Here is a 23,793-nt window from a genome sequence, read left to right as displayed (position 1 = left end):
CGGATCGATCGACCGATCCCCGCGTTTATTGGTAGACCGATCAGGCGATCTCCTCCAATTTGATTTGCCCGATGCGCTCGCTCCACTTCGATCTAGTCAAGCCTTATCCTCAGTTCGGTCGACCGAAAACCCGGTTCGGTCGATCAATCCCTTGGTCGAGCCCGGTCCACTCGCTGGTAATTTGATCTGTAAAATACCGAAAAATAGGCGAATCTTAATAAGGGAATTTTCTGGAATTTTTGGGAATTTTTTGGGAATTTTTCGGAGCTCGTATGGACGAGTTAACGGAGATAAAAATGGGGCCCGGAAAAGCCTGTTTAGGCTACCCTGTTTTAATGAGGAAAAGTTTTATTTCCTTTTCCTTTTCCTTTTCTTTTTCTCTTATTTCTTTCCCCGACGCCGTTTCTGTTCCTCTCCCTCACGCACCCGAGCCGACGCCTTCTCCTCCGAGCCCTAACCGCCACTCGGCGGTTCCCTCCTCCTCTCCCACGCGTGAATAAGCCCCGGACCAAGGGAAGTCGGCACTGCCTTTCTCCCTTCTGCCCTGGCCGAATTCCTTCCATCGCCGGCAGCCGAGTTTCTCTCACCAGCCGCCGAACTTGCGTGCCCTAGATCCACAGCCGACCACAACTCACAGAGCCAACATCGCCACTCCTCCACAGCCCTGCCGATGTCACTGCCCTCTCTGGACCGGAGTAGCGTCGCCTGTGCCCTAGCGCTGCCGCTATCGAGACTCCTTGGCCGAGTTTCCTCTGTGCCCTAGCCAGCCCGACTCCATTGCGGACTCCTCCTCCCCTTTTGGGCTCGCGACACCGCTGATCCCTTGCCGCTGCCCTAGCGCTGATGCCTCATCCGAGCCTCCAATTGGCTGTGCTCTAGATCCCTCCAGCCGGCTACCGCCGATCCAACTCGAGTCTACATTCTGCAGGTTCGAACAAGGGCATGTGGTGGTGCCCTAGACCTCTATCTTTGGTGAGTTGATCATCTGTGACCAGTTTGATCTCGGATCGGCACAGTTGAGGATATATTGATTTCTAATTGGGCTCTCTTCTCCAGCACTGACTTAGGGTTTCGGCTGTGGGCTGATAGAAGAGCATCCCAGCCACTGCTGCTTGCTACCATCGTCGGAGAAGAAGGACAGGTGATGGTTTTGTTAACTACAACAGTGATGTAGAATTTTTGTATGCTGCTGTAAAGATTTCCTATTTGATAGATTTGGAAATTTTGGTTCAATTGCCAGTGGACAGTGGTGTGAAGTTGTTGGATTTCCGACCACCCCAGCACTGAATGCCTGGTTGTTTTCTTGATTTCCATCTTGATCTGATTAGTGTAAGTGTTCTAACAAGTGAGTTTTTGTTTTGTAGATCATGTGTATTAGATCTTGTTAGATGATTTGGTACATGATGAATTAGGAAGGGTTAATGTTATATGATTAGAGTTTTTACCCTAAATTAGTTTAGGGGATTTTATTTAGCTATTCATTGAGTTGTAGCTAAATAAAAATAAAATATATATTTATTGGTGACACAGGACTTTGACGCGAGACGAGTATCTAGGAGTCAGATTGGACCATTTCGATTGGAGGCGGGTACTTTTGACTTATTATCTTTGATATGCATAGTAATGAAATTAACAAGTTGCATTAATTATGTACTCATTTGTTTCGGTTAATCACTATCTGATTACCTGTTACCTGCTTGATTGATTGTTTGTTTTGCATTTCGTGTGGTTATGTACCTAATTACACATGCTCATAGGGGTAGTGATATAACCATGTTTCACCATATTCAGGACCTAGGTTAGATATCTTATTTGATAAGTGTGCTTTGATATGATTTGTTCACTATGGTGCTCATCATTATATGTCCATAGATTGGTTTAGTATATTACCATGCTTAGTGGCATGCACCATTCGCATGATTGCATGATGTGTGATAGATTGCTCCATTATTATCGAGCACATTGCCAGTTTCAATACTGTTCGGTGCTCCGTTGTGACACTCATGGGTAGCGTGATGTAGCGTGGTAGCACGTCAGTTTGCTCTTCCGGTGCTCCGTTGGTCCGCTCAGGGGTAGTGTGACGCAGCGTGTAGCACGTTAGAGATCCCTCCCCGTCATAGTGTATCGGGAGATGAGAGCATTGCGCTCCCCCATTTATGATTTGGGGTAGGAGTATGTGTGTACTCCGACAGCATCCCGTCCACTCGGTCACTCATCAGGAGTAGTGATGCAGAGTGCACGGTCGTCACAGCCCTACCAACTCGGTCCCACTTTTGGTTGTGAGTTGGCTGACTGGCGTCAGGGGTGACCATGACATGGGCATCATATGCATGATGCATTTATTGCTTGTGTTTGTGTTTGCTGCATTTATATGCTGTATATTGTTTGGATACCTATGTTTGACATGCATACAGTTCTTCTATACCATTCGGACTATTTGTCCTTATACCCAGGTCCTGGTTAGTACAGTTTCTCTCCTGTTTACTTCGGTTTGCATTTACCTTTATTTTTATCAGGAGACTGTACGCATGATTAGTGCTAGGTGTTATTTCCTTACTTTGCATATTAGTTGTACTTGCTGAGTGTTGGACTCACCCCGCCTCCATTGTTGTTATTTTTCCAGGTTGATGCTGTCAAGAGAGAGTTCCAGTCGCTAGTCCCCTGCTGACCACGAGGGCTTAGTAATCTTTTGGTTTTCTTCTTTATTAGTCTATGTTCAGACTTATTCTGTTTTTGATATTATGGATTTTTTATACTATGGATCTGGTGTGAATTTTATGTGTCGATGGATTTTATTTCGATATGTTTTACTATATGCCTGCCTGGACGGCAGAAGAGGTGAGTAAATCGGATTTGAGCTTTACGAGTGTAGTGGAGTAGAGTTGATTTCGAGTCAGAATATTATTCTTCTGTTTACTTGTTATATAAACTGCGTGGAATGTTTGTGTTGTATTTTATTTACTGTTATTATTCCAGCCGCATGTGGCTGAGGTATGTGGATATGTAGAAAGTTTCAGATTGTCCACCGTACAAGGAAGATGCTGCCGAAATTTCTTCGGACAGGGACTCCTTCGGGGCGTGACAATTTATTTGGTATCAGAGCCTAAGTTTTACGATCGTTTGTTTTTGTATTTTGGATATTGGGGATAACCTGATACCAATTTATTGGTATCAGAGCGCCAAAGTTTGGCAATACTTGTTTGATTTTCGTGTTACGGATTTTCGAGATTTAGCTGATACCAATTTATTGGTATCAGAGTGGGTTATGATACCTGCTTTTGGTATTCTGGATTTTTGGATTAGCCCAAGTTTGTGAAGCAAACTGGGTAGTTATTTGGATTGCACGAATTTTTCATTATGTATATATTTTGGACTTTCGTTTCGGATTTATATGGATTTCCGGTGATTTTCATGTTCGGAATTTTGAGGTCAGAAGTTGGGTATTGGACAGCGATGGAACATCTCCAGACGGCATATAGGTATGATGTTTAATTTTATAGTTTATGATAGGTATTAGCATTCTTTATGTAGTACATGTTTGGTTGTTGTAGCACATAGTACATGTGATGGGTTAGCCATTAAGCATGGTTGACCTTAACAGAGATCAAGGATTATAGTCTCTGGTGATTTTTCTTATCATACCATCAGTAGTTTTAGCTTCTGTTACTACTAGTAGGAGATGGAGGCACATACCAGCCTCTACTATTGTTAGCAGGGTAGTGAATGATACCTACATAATTCCTGTTGATTTAGTCAGTAGAGTTTTTATACTCATATCTTTTGGATATTAGGGTACCCGATACGATAAAAATTGTTCATTTGGGAGTTACCATGTTTGATCATTGTTGAGAATGGTTTGAGGTTGAGGGATATTATGAGATCAGATATTGTGATATGTTGATTTCTAATGATTTGTGAGAGTAAATGTTATGTGGTTGTCTGATGATCTATTACTAGATATTTGTTTTGATGATCTATTAGTGGATAACTATTTTGATGATCTAGTATTTGGGTTGTCGTTGATGGTGACATAGTGAGTGTCATGTATGATGTTCATAGGTTTACTGATTATAGTTGGTGATCAGATTATAAATTGGGTGCTAGAGAATTTACGGATGAGTGTGCTTATGAGATTTTAATAAATCTGGTTAGTTGTGATTAGTTAGCAGGATGATAAAAAAAAATTGATTGATATTTGCTTCCTCTGATATTGGACTATGTGGATAAATAATGATTTGATGTTTTGAATGTTAATTTGCCCTCATGGGGAGTAGAGACTTATTCATCTAATATTATGTGGGCTGATATTTTTGGAAAAAAATGAGGGTGTCTTGATGATCTTGAATTCTGACTTTTTATTTTGGGTCGTACACATTTATACATATGGTATTATGTGGGTTGACATTCTCTAGTTTGAGTTGATGTAATTAGTGTTGAATTGACCCATGAACTGATTTAGTTATTTAACAATGTAGTATACCATTTTATCTTAGTTAATTTTTATCAGTAAATATTGATTTACTCTTATTAGATCGGTCAGTAGAAGACTGATTTACGTTTGTCGAGTTGGGTAGTCGTGGTTTGATATACCTTAGTTGCTTGTGGAGGATTAAGGTATTCTCGATTAGTTAGTAGATGAATGATTTAGTTTTGTCGGTTGATCATTAGAGGATTTCCATACTCTATTTTTAGAGGTTCGAACCTTTAGGTTATTTGTGCTTAGTTATGTGTCTAGAGTACATTTGAGTACATGTTTTGTACTGACGTGGAAAGGATTGATTTAGCCATATACCATTGTCGGCTTGGATAGTTTATAGAGGATCGATGTATCCTATTCTATGAAGACTTTGACCATGGACTGTATATACCCGGTTGGATGACTCAGAAAGTGCATTGGGATATGTGACCCCGCTGATGTAAGGAAGTGTAGAGCTAATTGCTTAACACTTATGGGATACAATCGTTACTAGTGTATACTGGGAGAGTACATTTGGATTTAAGATGATAAAATTTTCCCCATTAGATATAGTCTTGGTAGTGTACGACATTGACTTGCAATGTTATACCATGGTGTGTATATCTTTCTTGTCCGATATTAGTTCCTTTGAACCTAGAGCAGGGTTGTTACTGGATGATTAGGCTGCTTTATTTTGGGTTGCTTTTGATTGATGTATTCATGCTTGATACATATGCATGAATTTTGTTTAGATATACCCGTAAACCATGAGTGTTGGTAGCATAAGGTTGGTCTCTTTGATTGAGCTGGTATGCTGATTTTGCATGTCTATGTTGCATGTATATTATGATTGTTATGTGTTGTAGGAGTCCTATGGTAGACTGCCCATTTGCGAGTAGTATATGTATCCATGTTCTGATATGGTTTGTAGGTTCCTTGTGGATCATGGTTATGTAGTTCGATGTATGTATCTGAATGTATTATTGAAGATATCTTGACGATTAAATCCGAGTTGTGGTATAAGTACATCTATAGTGTTTTGATGGAGGTATCTTGTCGATTTAATCTGAGTCGTGAGATGTACGTATGTGTTTGGTGTGGTATCTGAGGTATCTTTTTGATTATGTTGGATTTGTGAGTGCACCTGGGTTTAGTATGCTTTATTGGAAGTATATGTTGGTTATTCTCTTGGCATAGGTGTATATATGTCATGTGAGTGTTGTTTGAGGTGTATTGTTGATTTTATCTACATTGATTTTGCACACGTGTTCGGTATGTATTGTTGGAAGTATCAAACTGAATATACCTGAGTTGTGTGCGTGTTTGGTGTGTACTAATTGGAGGATTATGTCGACCATACCTATGTTTTGTGAACGTGTGCCAGGTGTATTATTGGTAGCAGCATGATGATTCTACTTATGTTGAATGCAGGATGTGGAGTGTCTGCATTATGTCATTTGCTAGATTAACCCGTTAACTAATTCTCCTATCAGTGGATGACTCACTCGGATGCTGATAGAGTTGATGATTGATTTGATTAGCTTACTAGGTTGTTATACCCTAGGCTAACCACAGTGATTTGTGGTAGAGAGATCTTGTGCAGTCTTTAGCTGGATAGTTAGGTGCTTTGGGGCACTTATATATTGTTTTGTGGTGGGGTGTTGCTCACACATATTACGGATTGATGGTAGTGGAGCATTGCTCCTATATTTATTACAGATACATATTTCAGATTATTTGTGGTGGAGTGCTGCTCCCACATATTAAGGATTTCTTATGGTAGAGAGTTGCTCCCACATATGTGGTATTTCCTGTGATTGAGCGTTGCTCTCACCCTGGAGGATTTATTCTTGGTGATTTATGTTGTTGATGATTAGATTTTCGATTTATTATCTGAGATCTTATGAATAGGAATGTCTGTGATACGAACATTATGTGTCTTTGTTTTTGCCATATAGGCTTACAGTGCCTTAGATGTTCTCAGGGACTCGATGATCCTGGTATGTCGAGGATGTTTGGATCAGTTTCCATTGTCTTTGTTGACGAAGTTGTGATCTATATCGGGTCCGCGGTGAGTCACGCACATCATCTTTGCATAGTCTAGAGATGTTTCGATGGGAACATCTATATGTGAAGTTCTGTGTGCGTTTTGGGTTTATTCTTCTGTGAGATTTTTGGGACACACGGTCACCAATAGGAGTATACCATGGTTTCACAGGGGATCGAGATTGTTACCGTTAGGAGTAGACAGAGTCTATAAAGAAGGCTCGCAACTTCCTTTGTTTGGCTCGATATTTCCGAAGATACGTTGAGGGTTCTCATGGATTGCCATGCTACTTACACGCCTGACCATGGAAGGAGTGAAGTTTTCTTGGACTGAGGATTTCAAGATCAGCTTCTAGGAGCTGAAGCGGAGACTAGTGTCGGCTTCGATTTTGGTTTTACCTTATGAAGAGGACGGATTCGTGCTCTATACTGACGCATCTCTACAGGGTTGGGTGCTGTTCTGATGCAGCACGGCAGAGTAGTCTCTTATTCTTCTCGTCAGCTAAAGGAGCATGAGAAGAACTACCCAGTTCATGACTTGGAGTTAGCTGCCATCATCTTTGCTCTGAAGCTTTGGCGGCATCATTTATACGGTATTACATTTGAGATTCTCACTGATCATAAGAGTCTCAAATATATTTTCACTCAGAAGGAGCTTAATCTCCGACAGAGGAGATGGATGGAGTTCCTGAAGGACTACGATTGTACCATTAGCTACCACCGGGGGAAAGCTAATGTGGTTGCCGATGTTCTTAGCAGGAAGTCTGGAGGGACTTTAGCTTGCCACCAAGTTGTGGTCATAGACTTGATTCAAGATTTCTCCGAGTTGGGCCTAGAGGGGTAAGGACAGACAGAGCAGGGTACTCTGGTTACCGTGGTTGCTTAGTCGTCGATCAGGATGAGAATCCGTGAGGCCCAGTTGTTGGGACCTCATAGAGTTCAGCAGGATGCAGAGTTGGTCCATACTATCAGACGGAGGATGTCAGAGGCGCAGGACCGTCAGAAGAGTTATGTTGACCGGAGACGCAGACCACTAGAGTTCTCTGTTAGCGACCATGTATTTCTGCAAGTTTCACCCACGAAAGGGGTGAAGAGATTTGGCCTCAGAGGTAAGCTAGCTCTGCGGTATATTGGCCTTTTGAGATCTTAGAGAGGATCGGAGCGGTAGCTTACCGATTAGCACTACCATCGTCCCTAGCAGGCGTCCACGATGTATTCCACGTATCTATGTTGCGGAGATACGTGCCCGACCCGACGCATGTGTTGGCAGATATTTCAGTTCCAGTTCAGCCTGACATTACATATGAGGAGATTCCGGTACGGATTCTGTACCGGAAAGAGCGTCAGTTGCGGAACAAGACTATCAGGCTGGTTAAAGTCGGATGGCAGCATCATTCGGAAGAGGAGACTACTTGGGAGCTTGAGGATACGATCCGAGCTCGATATCCCCATCTTTTCACTTGAGGTATGTGATTTAATTTATCGTTCAGCATTTATACTATTTATCTGTTGTTAGTACTTGCTGATGGTAGATAACAAAATTTGGGGACCAAATTTTTATTAGTGGGGAAGAATGTAAAATACCGAAAAATAGGCGAATCTTAATAAGGGAATTTTATGGAATTTTTGGAAATTTTGGTTCAATTGCCAGTGGACAGTGGTGTGAAGTTGTTGGATTTCCGACCACCCCAGCACTGAATGCCTGGTTGTTTTCTTAATTTCTACTTGATCTGATCAGTGTAAGTGTTCCAACAAGTGAGTTTTTGTTTTGTAGATCATGTGTATTAGATCTTGTTAGATGATTTGGTACATGATGAATTAGGAAGGGTTAATGTTATATGATTAGAGTTTTTACCCTAAATTAGTTTAGGGGATTTTATTTAGCTATTCATTGAGTTGTAGCTAAATAAAAATAAAATATATATTTATTGGTGACACAGGACTTTGACATGAGACGAGTATCTCGTAGTCAGATTGGACCATTTCGATTGGAGGCGGGTACTTTTGACTTATTGTCTTTGATATGCATAGTAATGAAATTAACAAGTTGCATTAATTATGTTCCTCATTTGTTTCGGTTAATCACTACCCGATTACCTGTTACCTGCTTGATTGATTGTTTGTTTTGCATTTTGTGTGGTTATGTACCTGATTACACATGCTCATAGGGGTAGTGATATAACCATGTTTCACCATGTTCAGGACCTAGGTTTGATACCTTATTTGATCAGTGTGCTTTGATATGATTTGTTCACTATGGTGCACATCATTATATGTCCATAGATTGGTTTAGTATATTACCATGCTTAGTGACATGCACCATTCGCATGATTGCATGCTGTGTGATAGATTGCTCCATTATTGTCGAGCACATTGCCAGTTTCATTATTGTTCGGTGCTCCGTTGTGACGCTCATGGGTAGCGTGATGCAGCGTGGTAGCACGTCAGTTTGCTCTTCCGGTGCTCCGTTGGTCCGCTCAGGAGTAGTGTGACGCAGCGTGTAGCACGTTAGAGATCTCTCCCCGTCATAGTGTACCGGGAGATGAGAGCATTGCGCTCCCCCATTTATGATTTGGGGTAGGAGTATGTGTGTACTCCGACAGCATCCCGTCCACTCGGTCACTCATCAGGAGTAGTGATGCAGAGTGCACGGTCGTCACAGCCCTACCCACTCGGTCCCACTTTTGGTTGTGAGTTGGCTGACTGGCGTCAGGGGTGACCATGACATGGGCATCATATGCATGATGCATTTATTGCTTCTGTTTGTGTTTGCTGCATTTATATGCTGCATATTGTTTGGATACCTATGTTTGACATGCATACAGGTCTTCTATACCTTTCGGATTGTTTGTCCTTATACCCAGGTCCTGGTTAGTACAGTTTCTCTCCTGTTTACTTCGGTTTGCATTTACCTTTATTTTTATCAGGAGACTGTACGCATGATTAGTGCTAGGTGTTATTTCCTTACTTTGCATATTAGTTGTACCTGCTGAGTGTTGGACTCACCCCGCCTCCATTGTTGTTATTTTTCCAGGTTGATGCTGTCAAGAGAGAGTTCCAGTCGCTAGTCCCCTGCTGTCCACGAGGGCTTAGTAATCTTTTGATTTTCTTCTTTATTAGTCTATGTTCAGACTTATTCTGTTTTTGATATTATGGATTTTTTATACTATGGATCTGGTGTGAATTTTATGTGTCGATGGATTTTATTTCGATATGTTTTACTACATGTCTGCCTGGACGGCAGAAGAGGTGAGTAAATCGGATTTGAGCTTTACGAGTGTAGTGGAGTAGGGTTGATTTCGAGTCAGAATATTATTCTTCCGTTTACTTGTTATATAAACTGCGTGGAATGTTTGTGTTGTATTTTATTTACTGTTATTATTCCAGCCGCATGTGGCTGAGATATGTGGATATGTAGAAAGTTTCAGATTGTCCGCCGTATAGGGGAGATGCTGCCGAAATTTCTTCGGACAGGGACTCCTCCGGGGCGTGACATGATCTGCTGCTTTAGGGGTTCGGTCGACCGATAACCCTATTCGGTCGGTCGATCCCGGTCAATTCTGACCCTGCACAGAAACTGTTAGAAATGTTTACCTGTAAAACAGAGTTAGAATCTAGCAGATAATATGTAAGTAAGTGAATTGACAGTTTTCGGACTGTCTGGTTCTGACTTCGGATTTCCGGCCAGAAACCCTAGGTCAAACTGACGCCTACTGTTCCCTCTTTCGGGGAACGCGTCCTCACCTACTCCACTTAGGAGAAGTTACCTTTTGCCAGTTCGATCCTCCAGACTGACTGAACTTTTGCTTGGTGCTCGAATCTTCCGGTCTTCATGCTGGACGCCTGCTCCACAACTCGTCCAGACTTCCACCTGGTTCGCGATACCAGGATTTCCACCTAGGGTTGCCCCCTAGGGTTTTTGCCCGAAGCTCTGATCCGCCAAGACTTTCTGCCTAGGGTTGCCACCCCCTAGGACCTAGGGTTGCCGCCCCCTAGGGTTTTCCACCTGCCTAACCGTAGCTAGGGCTTTCCTACAAAGCTCAATCAACATATCAGATAACAACATACCTTAACTTTAAATCCTTTTGCCATTATCAAAACTCGGGTTTGATCGTCAGATGCTTCTCACACCAACAAATAGGAGGTTTGTTAATGTTTTCCTCAAAAGATACTTTCCTAACTTTATCACTCTCACTTCCCTAAAAAAATTTAATGTTTCTCATTTTAAAGAAGGATATCTTAAAGAGATCATAAAATTTATACCCCTTTAATTTCTTAGAGTAACCTATAAAATTACAACTAATTATTCTTGTGCCTGTTTCCTTTTGTTAGGCATATTAGCCATAGCCTTAGTTGGACAATTCCAGATATGTAAATGTCTAATGTTAGGTTATATACCATCCACATCTCAAATAGAGTTTTAGTTACTGCCTAACTAGGTACTCTATTGAGTAGATGAACTATAGTCTTAAATATTTCACCCCATAAAGACTCCGACATTGAAGTGAAGGTCATTATATTTCTCGCCATGTCTTTTAAGGTTCGATTATGACGCTCAACTACACTATTTTGACTGGGTGTACCAAGCATGGTATACTGAGGCACAATCCCATATTTAACAAGCTAAGCTAGTTTACAAAAGGTCTTGGATATTATTCACTTGATCCATCATATCGACCATAATATTCACCTCTATGGTCGGGCTGAATGAGTTTAATTTTCTTACTTAGTTGAATTTCAGCTTTGATTTTAAAAATCTTGAACATGTCCAAAGATTGTGATTTCTCATGAATAAGATCCAAATAGATAAATCGAGAGTAGTCATCTTCTCATGCATAAGTACTAGCTCTAAAACGTCACTACATCGACTTGCTCCCTTATTCCTTTTGTTAGTTATCTTCCGTTTAACACATTCTATGCAAACATAAAAGTCTGCCATGTTAAGGGAATCGAGAATTCCATATGACATTAACCTTTCTAGGCATTATCTAGATATTTCTCTTAAATGCTTATGTCACAACATGGATTCTCATTAGTCAATTTGTGTTTCATACATATAATATATAGAATCACGTTATCAACTGTAGGAGTTATAGAGTTTAATTTATAAATTTTATTAACTAAGGAAGCATTTCCAACCAACATTGAATTAAAAATTCTACTTCTAAATGAACAAGAATAACCTTATTTGTTCAAACAAAAAATAGAAATTAAATTTCATCAAAAAGATGGTACAATAAATATATTTTCTAAATTTAGAAAGATATTAGTTTCTAAACAAAGCCTAAAAATACCAATCGACTCAACTTTAGTATTTTTTCCATTCCCCATATAGATGTACCTTTCACCATCAAGCGAAAATCTGCTCCTGAGATAATCCTATATAATGACACTTATGTGAGTAGTAAAATCAGTATCTATCTACCAAATGTCAATGGGTACAATAGCTAAATTGACATCTGAACTAACAAGAGTGAGAAATTCATCCTTTTTTACACGTCAGTTGATGTACTTGGGGCGGTCTTTCTCCATATAGGCTTTCTACCTATAGAAGAAACAAGTGGACTCTTTATCTTACTTCTTTTGCTTCTTATGGCTAAAGCCACCAAAATCCGCAATTTGCTTTTCCTTTCTTTTATTGATATTTTTTCTCTTCTTTTCCGATCCTTGGGAACTAAATGCTAGGTGAGCACTTTCAGCTGTCTCACATCTCAGTCTCTCCTCCTCTTGCACATACTGAGCTATAAGTTAATTCAATGTCCACTTTTCCTTTTGAGTATTATATGAAAACTTAAAAGTAGTTAATTGTTTAGGTAGAGACATCAAGATGAAATGCACTAACATAGACTCAGACATGTTGAATTTAAGTGCTTTCAAACTTGTGGCAATATTGGACATCTTCATAATATACTCTCTGATATTTTCTTTGACGTTATATTGCATAGTTACTTCTAAAGAAGTGTCGTAGTCTAAACATTTTTGTTTGTCATAAAACAATCCCCTAATTGGCTAAAGAAACTCCTAGCATCCTCTGCCTTAGTTATAGAGCCTTTAATTGGTACTGGAATGGAAAGTCTCATGATACTTAGACACATGCGGTTCGATCATTCCCACTTTTCAAATTTAGCCTCTACTCTATAGCACTAGCACTGGTCAAGGGTGCAGGGCGATCATGTCTAAATACATAGTCTAAGTCCATGCAGCCTAAAATTATAAAAACATACTCTTTCCATTCAATAAAATTTGAACTAGTTAGTGTGGGGATGTTATTAATACTGATAATAATAGATTGCATTGAAATCAAAAGAGGGAAGTAATGTAAGCTCACAATTTAATAAAAGCTAAGAATTTATATAAGTAAAACATAAGATTATACAAATAAAATAAAAATTTTAATGCTTAGGAATGTGCTTTTTATGAGATACTAAATACAACATTGCATTTTACTCTATGGACTAAAATATAATTTGTTAGTGGTACTCTCAATTATAACTCAAACTTTAATTGACCACATAATGGGTCTTCCTTTGGGTCGACCCATTTTGCACATAATTCAACACTTTATATTAGTTATAAATTGGTTTATAGCTTATAACAACTGTAATCTACCACACAATATGTCTTCCTTTGGGATGATATATTTTGTGTTGGATCGAGACGCGCTAGAGGGGGGTGAATAACGCTCGTGGGTTTCACTTTTCATATTCAAAAAACTATCGAGTAAATGCAGTAGAAATATAAAACACAACACAGAAAGACCCAAGTGTTTTTACTTAGTTCGAAGCCTTGGGTGACTCCTACTCCAAGGTCCATGCTCGTTGAGCGTTTACTTTGGGCAACAACTATAATCACGAAATAGTACAAGAGATTATTACAATTTAATTGTACTAAAAGACTATACCGACACAAGGGAATCGAAAAACTGAAGATCTTGGTCATCGGTGTCTTGTTGTAGCTCAACCGGATCGTCTCGTTAGCAGTGTGCTGAAGAAAGATTGCTCAGTATATGATTATCCATGCTGTTACTCGAGACCTTCTTATAAAGCCCATTGAGGGTGCCTTCAACCTCCTTGAGGGCGCCCTCAAATCCGTCGATTCCACAGCGAAGATAAGGGCTGAACAGGTCACAGCCTATCCTCTTGAAAGTGCCTCGATCTCCCTTGAGGGCGCCTCCAATGTCATCCGAGGCGCCTCCAGCTTCGCTGCACGCACTCCTCAGCCTTTGCACCCGAGGCGCCTCCAAGCTCCATGGAGGGCGCCTCGGGTACTGTTCATTCGAGGCAAAGTTTGCTCCTTTGTCCCTGCAAGATATGTTAGTCCCAAAAATATCATGCAAGACAAAGTTAGCACATAATAGTAACATAAAAGTCTGACAGTCATCGAACTGTCTGGTTCTGACTTTGGATTTCTGATCGAAAATCGTAGGTCGAACCGACGCCTACTATTCCCTCAGCAGGGAACACGTCCTCACCTACTCCACTCAGAAGAGTATACCTGTTGTCAGTCCAGTCCTATAGATCGACTGGACTTTTGCTCAGCGCCCGAGTCTTCAGGTCTTTCCGTTGGACGTCCGCTCCACGACCCGTCCAGACTTTCCATCTGGTTCGCGACACCAGGACTTTCCACCTAGAGTATCCAACTCTAGGACTTTTGCCCGAAGACCTCGACCCACCAAGGCTTTCCGCCTATGGTTACCACCCCCTAAGGTTTTCTTGCCTGCCTAACCGTAGCTAGGACTTTTGCCTAAGATACCTTAGGACTTTCCCTGCAAGCTTATTCAGCATATTAGATCATAGATAATTTTAACTTTGAATCCTTTGTCATTATCAAAATTCAGGTTCGATCGTCAGATGCTTCCCGCACCAACATTTTGTACATGATCTGAACAAAATAAATTTTATTCTATAGTTATAGGCTACCCGGAAACATATATCTGGCACAAAAGTAATTTCCTTTAGATCAATTACTTTTAGCATAAATATAGATCTACTGACATAAAATGTACTAAACATACCTAAAGTCTCTTCTTTTGGGCCAACACAATAGTTCAATTTAGTAGCAAGTATATAGATAGACCCAAGAAAATCCTAGAAACTTTAACCAAATAGACAATCACTTGATCAATCTTAATAGCTTAAGAATTAGACTTATCAATCGATTGATATCATATGACAATCGATTAATCGATCACCTTAATCAATTTGAAATTGTATACGACTTCAGGATTATCAATCGATTGATAATGTGCGTCAATCTATTGGTTTGACCCAATCGATCCCGCAGTCAGTTACAAAACCTTCTGTATTTGACATCACACATTTTAATTGATTGAAAATTCATGGAAATCAATTGGATATCACCAATTGATCTACCAGTATGCTCAATTTTAATATTGGCAATCGATTAGTGTAACTTGCCAGTTGATTGACCACTTTAATCAATCTGGTCGATAGATTAAATTGACCCTGTCTGATTTTCAAGGCTAACAATTGACTTGAATTAATTTAGTTGATCGATCCGAATCGATTTTGTCTCGCAATAAGTCACCGATCGATTGGCAAGAAGCAACCCAGTAATCAATTTAGGTCAATTTACGCCCAAGATTAGTCATCAATCGATTGCCTTGTTCAAGTTATCAATTGTTGACAACTGATCTATCAAGTCAGTTAATTCCAGACAATTATGTTTGCTAATTTAGGTTTGGTAATCGATTATCCGACCAAAACAATCAATTACATCATTACAATTTTGACCTAAAATTAGATCAATCACAGCGGTTCTTCCTGAAGACAGCAACAATTCACCACTGTTCTTTCTGTTCTTCGTGAAACACACAAACAACATGGAAGATCAAGTCTTTTCTAGGTTTTTTATGCAAACGATTTTAATGATCAAACATGGTTCATACTGAAAAAACTTTATCTAGCATAAGAATAATAGATCGATGAAAACCCATACTGTATTGCCATGAAAACATGAAGAAACAGAGACTTAGCTTTGATACCAATTGAAAGATTCTCATAAATCCTAAGCAACATGAATTCTATGAAACGAAATAAGAATTCGTACATAGAAAATACAAGAACATGAGCATGGATCTAGTTTCAACAAAAAAATATGTCATAACAACTATGAAGCATAATCCAAATGCGACAAGGAACCTGATTGAAGAGTCATATTCTTATCCTAAAGCGTCGTGAGTATCACTGAGGAAGAAGAAGAAGTTGAAGCAAACAAAGAGTGTCTTCCAAGAGATTTAGGGATGATGACGCCGCCAACCTTCGTCAATGGGGAACGAAGGATTTTATCAAGATACCTAAACCCTTGGGGACCTCTCCCTTATATAGGCAATCTGATCTGTTATCAACACATAGCTAACAACAGATCGGGCTAAAGAGTTCTACACATTAAACCCACATCTAATAATTTAAATCCAATAACCTTAAGTTAGATCACATAAACGGATTTGGTTTGTATTTATATGCACAACTTACAAATAAGCCCACGTAAAAGGATAATATCCTACAGGAAAACACAAAAAATTCAAAATCCTATACAATGTGACTCAATAGAATTCATGATAGTACATTTAGAGGGACTGTAATGTTCTTACAACAAACAAACACTAAGATGATGGACAAAGCAGTAAGAAACACTCTAAACACTCACTATGCATGAAAGTAATGTTGGCATTGAAAAGGCTGTGTCAAATGAAGAATGCACAGAGAACACCTACAAACAGCCTGTGGAATCGACCCACTTTTTGTTTTATTCGAAATAAGCCCATTTCAAAGAGGACAAAAGACGTGGTTGTATTCCCCCAATGTTTCCAGTGGATCAACAGCTTTCTTTTCAACTACAAGACCTTCTCGTCCTGTTCAACACATTTAGGTGGCTCTGCAGGGAAGTATTTGATGCCCACAAGATCGCCCACTTTGCTAATGACCTGGAAGTGCATACAAAGGAATAGAAGAACATCACTGTCACTATTATTTTAAGGAACTGGCACATTTATTAAACATGGTTATGGTACTAACTCACCTCCAGACCTTTCATCAGGTCTTCTCTAGAGTGTGAGGAAGATATACAGATTCGAGCTCTTGCAAGAAGAAGAGGTGTTGCAGGGAATGCAACTGTCACCACTGCTACCTACAATGTCAATAAAAATGTCACCCAGTGGCATACCAGAAAAGATATCCCCATGAAAGATATAGAATTGAGATAGAAGGAGCATGAAAATAGAAAGATAAAATAATTCCATGCACTTGGAAGTATTACCTCACTTGTCAAAGAAAGGGAGCTAAATATGCTAACTTTAAACAATTAATTTCTCTTAAACAATGCCTCGGTCAGTAATGGGTTTAAAAGGTAAATGTGCAGTTTATGCATGCAAACCCATTTAGAAACATGCCCATAGGGCACCTAAATGTGCAAACGATCATACAACTGAATCGGAAAGTCCTTTTAAGCTGTTATCATTAGCCAACAATGTAAGAGACAAGCATAACATACAAACAAACTAGTCCTACAATGCTTACTTCCTGACGAAGACACTCCCTTGAAAAGGCTGGGATTTTTGCAGGATTGTAAAGCATTATTGGCATGACTGGAGAATCATTATCGCCAAGCACTTCAAATCCCATTTTCTGGAGTTCTGACCTAAAGAAGTTGCTATTTTCTCGAACACGAGCAAGTTTCTGTGCACCTAGAATAACCACGCCAACCAGAAATACTGAGTTTGTCCTTTAGAATAGATCAGAAAACAGTCTTAAGTACTAGAAAAATGGATGCATCAAAGGCAAATCCTTGCCTACCTCTACTTGAACCGTCTTCTCCAAGGATAACCTTAATTGCAGAGATAACTTGCTGCACAGCAGGGGGTGACATAGAAGTGGCATAGAGATGAGCAGCACAAGTGTGCTTAAGGTACTGGATGATTTCCTGAATAAGATATAAGTCTTAGCAAGTACATCTTAACTTGGCACTACCTATTTTTTTCTTTTTTAAAATTTAGTGAAATTTGGTTTAACAAACAGAGGACCTTTGATGCTGCAATGTAGCCCCCACAGGATCCAAAGGATTTTGTAAATGTTCCCATCATTATATCCACATCATCTGTATCCACTCCTAGGAGTTCGCAAACACCTCTGCCTGATTTTCCAACAGCACCAATACTATGGGCTTCATCCAAGTATGTGTATGCCTATCATCACAAACAAATTAATTTTTTTTTAGGTTGAATTGCTTTATGTCCTCCATTTTAATGCTTATCAAAGAAACATTTTCTCATTTCTGACTCAGCTGATGCATGCAAATTAGTATCAAAATTTAATATTAAGTGCTTGCCAAACCTTGTATTTTTTGCACACTGCAATGATTTCAGGAAGTTTGCAGAGCTCTCCTTCCATGCTGTAGATGCCCTCAACAATAACAATTATCTTTTTCCATGGTCTATGTGTGCGTGGCTGTCCCTCAGCTATCTGCTCTCTTAGCACCTCTTCCAAATGTGAGGGGCCTGCACAATGCGGAACATGAGTTAAAATCAAGTAAATATGTGTACACTAAAGTGCAGATGTGAACACCATAATATTTGGCAGCTTAAAACTTACTATTATGCTGGAAAACACGTACTGATGCACTAGATCCTCGGGCACCATTGACAATAGAGTTATGATTCAAAGAATCACTAATTATCAATCCTCCCTAAGAACAACCATAAATAGTGTTGTTTGGCCGGTAAAAGGACTACTACAGGACTAAAACTTTGAAGTTTAACAGTAGGGAGACTAGTAAGTAATACAAACGTTTCCTAGAAGAGCAGGGATGATTGCAGAGTTTGTTACATAGCCCATTCCAAAAAGTATGGCATCTGGTTTGCCCACAAATCTTGCAACTAGCTCTTCCAGTTCAGTGTGTAGGTTTGTTGTCCCTGACAAAAAACATATACTAATGAGATTAATCTAAATGACAGTAAATTTCATTCTGTAATTAACAGAATAAGCAAGAGCATTCATACCACCATCAATACGAGCACTACAAGTACTGGGTGAGTATTTCTTCAGAGATTCAATAACACGAGGTGTACAGTACTCATCTGCTGCTGCAAATCCAAGATAGTTGTATGATCCAAGATTTAAGCACTTAGTAGTATTTGATGTCCGACTGCAAGAATTAACAATTTGCACTTTTAGGGGATACTAACAAATAGTTATGCTAAAAATTGTTATCGAGCATTGACAGTCAATCACACTGAAAAAGATAAAACAAACAAACAAACTAGCTTATGGTAGTAGATTGAATATCTACTATTCTCTATTGTTCCCAAGATGATTTGTAGTTCGCTTAGCTTATCAATAGATGTGATGCTCCTTTCTCTGTTTCAGACAAGTTACCCTGTATTTGTTGAGGGATAAAATATGATAGTGTTTTGTTATTCAAAGCAAACATAATATCCTATAACTAATAAATATTCCATGTGGAAATAAATCTATTCAACATTCTATTATGACTATTAATTTTTGATAGCCTGATAGATAACAATTGAAAACAATAACATATCTACTCAACAGATAATAAAAAACTTACTGAAGTGTCTTGTTATTGTCATTGGAGTAACGCTCAACCACATCAAACCAAGCATCTGGTGCACTTGCAATTGGTCGGCTGAAGCAATCCTGCTAAATTACGATATCTTCATTACATTGTTAAAAGACTACTGAAGTACCAGCAAGAGTTATTAAAATAAAGGACCAAATAATAAAGGGGGTTTTGCATGTCTGATGCAGACCAACGTTGTCTTGAAATAAAAAGTACAAGAAAATTGGAATATCTAGTGTCATTCTCGTCTGGCTTAAGTGTTCTTTTTGTTGCAAAACTAATCTGGTTTAAATTGAGATTATGAAATGAGACAAGGAATTGCTGCAAGATACTTATTGGAATTGGTTCATGTATATTTCCCAATGAGATTGGTTGAATACCAGAATTATTCAATTTGAAATATTGAATGCCATGAGCAAACATCATAGACAACTAAAAGAAATTGGATGACATCGTACATCGATTCAAACCAAATGTTCTAGTATCACTCTTTTTTCCCATCCAGTTCAAGAATGAAATGATGACGGAATCAGGTGAGGCAAATAGATCGAGGATTCACCAAGACTTAAACGTCCCATATGTAAGTTGCAGGATGGAAAGACAAACAAATCGATGACAATATGGAAATTTGAAAAGGGAATCAGCAGAGGAAACGATAGGACATGCCTGAATCCGAAGATACAGCCGTCGAGTGTAAAAATCTTCCAGCCCTAAGCAGATGGGCGCATATCCCTGTCGCAAAAACGAATTTTGAAGCCTAATTAGAACTCCCCCGCCAAAAAAAACAACTAGTATTCAATCGAAGAAAAAGACGGAAAATTCCCACAGCTGGAGACGAGGATCGCAAATGAAAGTAGAAACCTTGAGGTCTTCGGACGTGGATTTGGACCAGTCGATGAGCTTCCGAAAGAAATCCCGCATCTGGCCGAAGGCGAAGAGGAGGCCGTAGCTGAAGAGGGTGGAGAGCGCGATCAGGTACGGCAATCTCACCATCCTTCTACTTCTGCTGATTGGCTTCTCTATCCCGAAACAGATCGAGGTAGGAACAAAGAGAGAGATGCAGTGGTGCGACGAGGCAACGCAGGGGAAGGATTTAAATGGAGGGAATGACCTTAATTTGCGTCGGAAATGTGACGCAAATGAAATGGATCTTCGTACGGCGATTCAAATCCCTTGTGCGGTCCGGTCCGGACCGCACCGGTCCATGAACGGTTCAATATTCCATGGTTAAACGTACAGAAGTCGTTATGCTCCAACTGCACGTTGAATTTTTCTAATTCGTTGTCGACGCAATAACTATGTGCTTTACATGGTCAACAAAACAGGTTGCCATAAGTCAACTGGTTGACGAAAATGTCTACTCCAACAAGTCAAGCATGCTCCATTAATCCATGTAATTCTCAATGCGGGCAGGTAAGTAATAACATATAAAAAGAAAGTCAATGTTGATACGGCTGTGATGGTTACATAGAACTGATGAATTTGATTGGGCCGGCAATTAAAGGAAGGATCACCAATTTTGGATGCTCATTTCAACTAAATAAAACATTGCCCCTGCCATTTTGCTGATAGACGAGTTGGCAAATCTTCTTCACATGGAAGATTTGTTATGCCCCAAACCTTCTGACCCACCAACAACTAATGAGACCAAAAACCAGAACGAAAAACAAAACAAAACAAAACAAAAAACCCTCTCCTTCGTTTTCATACTGAGCAAGTAGAATGCTTTTTCTATAATTTCTCTTCGTTTACATCTCAAATCACTTAAAAAATTTATATGCACTAGTTTGGTGATAAATATAGAATCGTCTTGTGTGTTAGATGTAGGATCGAAAACATCGTCCAAGGGGGTGAATAGCATTACTTATTTTTTCATTTTTCAAAAAAAACGAGAGATAAACGCAGTGAAATAAATAGAAAATGAAAACAATGCTAAGATCATTATTTTTACTTGGTTCACCATCCGACGATTACTAATCCAAGGCCGACACTAGTTGAGCTATTCATTGAGCAATTCACTATAAGCTCGATACGAATACAAATGACTTAAATGCAAAATGCATGTAAATAAAAATGTCTAATTTTGTTTGGACATGGCATAAGCATATAATAGTTTACAAATTCAAAATGAATTGAGTTCTTGATATACCTCAATCGATGTTATTGTAAACTCTGGCAACTCTGAACAACTTGTAGTCGGAATAATAGTCTCAAGTATCGAACTATTACTGTTGTTTCACAACTTCTCAACCCTCGACCCATTGATATGCAACTATGAATGATTGACTCATTCCGCAAGCGATCTACATCGACCTCCTGTAATCTCCCTTCACCACACCCCTCTCTTAATACCCAAAACCCTTTATATATTAATGCATATTATGGGGATAATGGGGAAAGGGAGGTTATATATAATGGGCCATGATCCCATCATCCTCCTTGGCATGTTAATATGCCTTAACGTGGGCATTACCAACATTTTCCACTTGCACACGGGGACATTTTACTGTCGTCATTAATCACAACTCATGTGATCCATCATATCACTCCACTGGGTTTTCATATGTGGTTGGACGTCATGCCAATAGCGAGTTCACCTGTAAATAAAAATTTCTCTAGACACCTGTTAAGATGCTTGAGTAGTCACTGTTAATACCAAAATATAAAAGATCGTTGTATCCCATATCCAAGACTAATTACATCCATTGAACTACTTTTCTCAGTTAAAGTAATCTCCAAATTTCGCTCGACTTTGTATCACTATTATGTTCATCCCTACATAGATGATTATAAAAGACCGATTGATGATTACAAGATAATGATGCAACGTCAATCAATCTTCCTTTAGCCAAACTCAAATCTATCAGTCTCAACCCAGCAGCATTCTTATACTTGTCTCTCATATCTCAATTTATCTTCCCGGTCATCGGTAAACAGACTAAAGTAACAAAAACTGAATTGGCACCTCAAGAAACAGCCAAATGTAATAAAGACACATGAAATCCCACCTCAAAGATGTCGAGTCTCACACAGTAGAGCTCGGAGATATCAAGTCTTAAGTAATATAGTTCCCACTATCCCTAGTCATTAATCACACATGGTATGAAACACATGTCACAAATGGTAGATGATAATGGATGTGGGTATGTCCAAGTCAGTCATGTCACATATGACCTCATCCTGAACACGTATCAGGGTGACTTAAGTTCTAGCAGAGCTACTCTCATAACGTCTTATAGCTAAAAATTGTCTTATCTCCACTCTCAAAGGTAGTCACTCATGAGAGAGAGTTGACCTTGCCTACCTAACATATCTATTTTATAAAACATATATATGATAATCAAAGAAAGTACATTATAAGATATAAATGTGATTGAATAATGCACAAGTATCACATATATAGTTAATTAATAAGCATCAATGTTGTCAATAAAGTACAAACTGAGAAATTTTATAAGATACCCAAATCCAATGACTCTCTATGTCATATAAAGGGATCTCGAGATATGGATTTGGTGAAGGGATCAACTACAATGTTGTGTGCCGAAATATACTTGACTATCACTTCACCCTTCTCAATGATGTCTTTCATAACATGATATTTGGTGTCTATGTGTTTGGTTCTACTATAAAACTTAGGGTCTCGAGTGTAAGCGATAATGGTCTGATTACCACAATAAATTATTACTAGCCTCCCACTATCCGCTACAATCCCTAAGTTATCTAATAATCTTTTGAGCCAAACCTAAGTTATCTAATAATCTTTTGAGCCAAATACTTTTTTGAATTGTTATGGAGCAAGTCACGAACTCAGCCTCCATTATAGATAAAGCAACACAAGTTTATTTCTTCTTTATGAGATGTCCCCACCATTAAGCAAGAAACTAAAACTTGATGTTGATTTTCGCTTGTCCAGGTCATCGTCCCAATCAGTGTCTGAATAATCCCTCAAGGCTCAAATTGCCTCCTCCATAACACAAAGATAAGTTTGCAGTTCCTTTAAGATAACAAAAAACCTCTTCACTGCTCTCCAATGACCCCTTCTAGGATTTTCCTGATATCTTCTTACCAGACTTCCTGTATAACATATGTTTGGTCGAGTATACATCATTGCATATATAAGACTTCCAACTGTATTGGAGTAAGGTACTTTACTCATATCCCTTACTTCTTCTTGAGTGCTAGGACACATTTCCAATTTTAGGACTTCACCTTTAGTGATCGGAGTATCTATGGGATTACATTCATGATCTATAGAATCTTTAAGTGCATGGTTGTCTTCAAGTAATAAAATATCGATCCCATAGGGATTGCTGATTAAACACTAGTTAACTTTACACAATGAATTATTTAGACAATTAAAATGTGATTCACAAACACTAGGAAGAGAGATTGAGAGAAGAGAGAGAGAGGGAAAAGAGAGTATAGAGAGGGAGCATAAGTGAGTGCAGGTGAAGTTAGATTTGGATGAATGATTCTAGGAGTTAAGTTTCATTATGATACTAGTTAATATCCCTATGCATTGTTCATCTTCTTACCTCCATCCTTATGTACATATAGGAAGTCTAACTAAACATCAACACTATCCCGCGATGGCTATGTTGGAGTGCTACACCTTATTGGTATCTGATGCCACTAAATAGAAGAGATAACCTAGAAAGTCTGGTCAAAGGGATACATTTGTCACTAGGGCG

At 39.1% G+C, this 23,793-nt stretch overlaps 1 protein-coding gene and 1 long non-coding RNA gene across 2 annotated transcripts; one reads left to right on the top strand and one right to left on the bottom strand.

Annotated features, from left to right (window-relative positions):
- Positions 1-424: 424 nt before the first annotated feature.
- Positions 425-1,585, top strand: LOC121982784. The gene is made up of 4 exons (XR_006112250.1): positions 425-972; positions 1,057-1,141; positions 1,241-1,329; positions 1,531-1,585. It is a non-coding gene; the product is annotated as an uncharacterized LOC121982784 (long non-coding RNA).
- Positions 1,586-15,968: 14,383 nt separating this feature from the next.
- Positions 15,969-20,215, bottom strand: LOC121982783 (long chain base biosynthesis protein 2a). Its single transcript, XM_042535853.1, has 12 exons — positions 19,961-20,215; positions 19,766-19,831; positions 19,088-19,176; positions 18,519-18,664; positions 18,307-18,431; positions 18,112-18,205; positions 17,854-18,017; positions 17,544-17,705; positions 17,317-17,443; positions 17,041-17,207; positions 16,544-16,651; positions 15,969-16,448 (listed from the first exon to the last, which is right to left on the bottom strand). The coding sequence occupies exons 1-12, from the start codon at positions 20,090-20,092 to the stop codon at positions 16,359-16,361; spliced, it is 1,470 nt and encodes a 489-aa protein (XP_042391787.1). The 5' UTR covers positions 20,093-20,215; the 3' UTR covers positions 15,969-16,358.
- Positions 20,216-23,793: the final 3,578 nt, after the last annotated feature.

Source organism: Zingiber officinale, chromosome 5A, assembly GCF_018446385.1.
Source record: "Zingiber officinale cultivar Zhangliang chromosome 5A, Zo_v1.1, whole genome shotgun sequence".
Classification (NCBI taxonomy): domain Eukaryota; kingdom Viridiplantae; phylum Streptophyta; class Magnoliopsida; order Zingiberales; family Zingiberaceae; genus Zingiber; species Zingiber officinale.
This window is presented reverse-complemented; position numbering and strand designations above follow the sequence as displayed.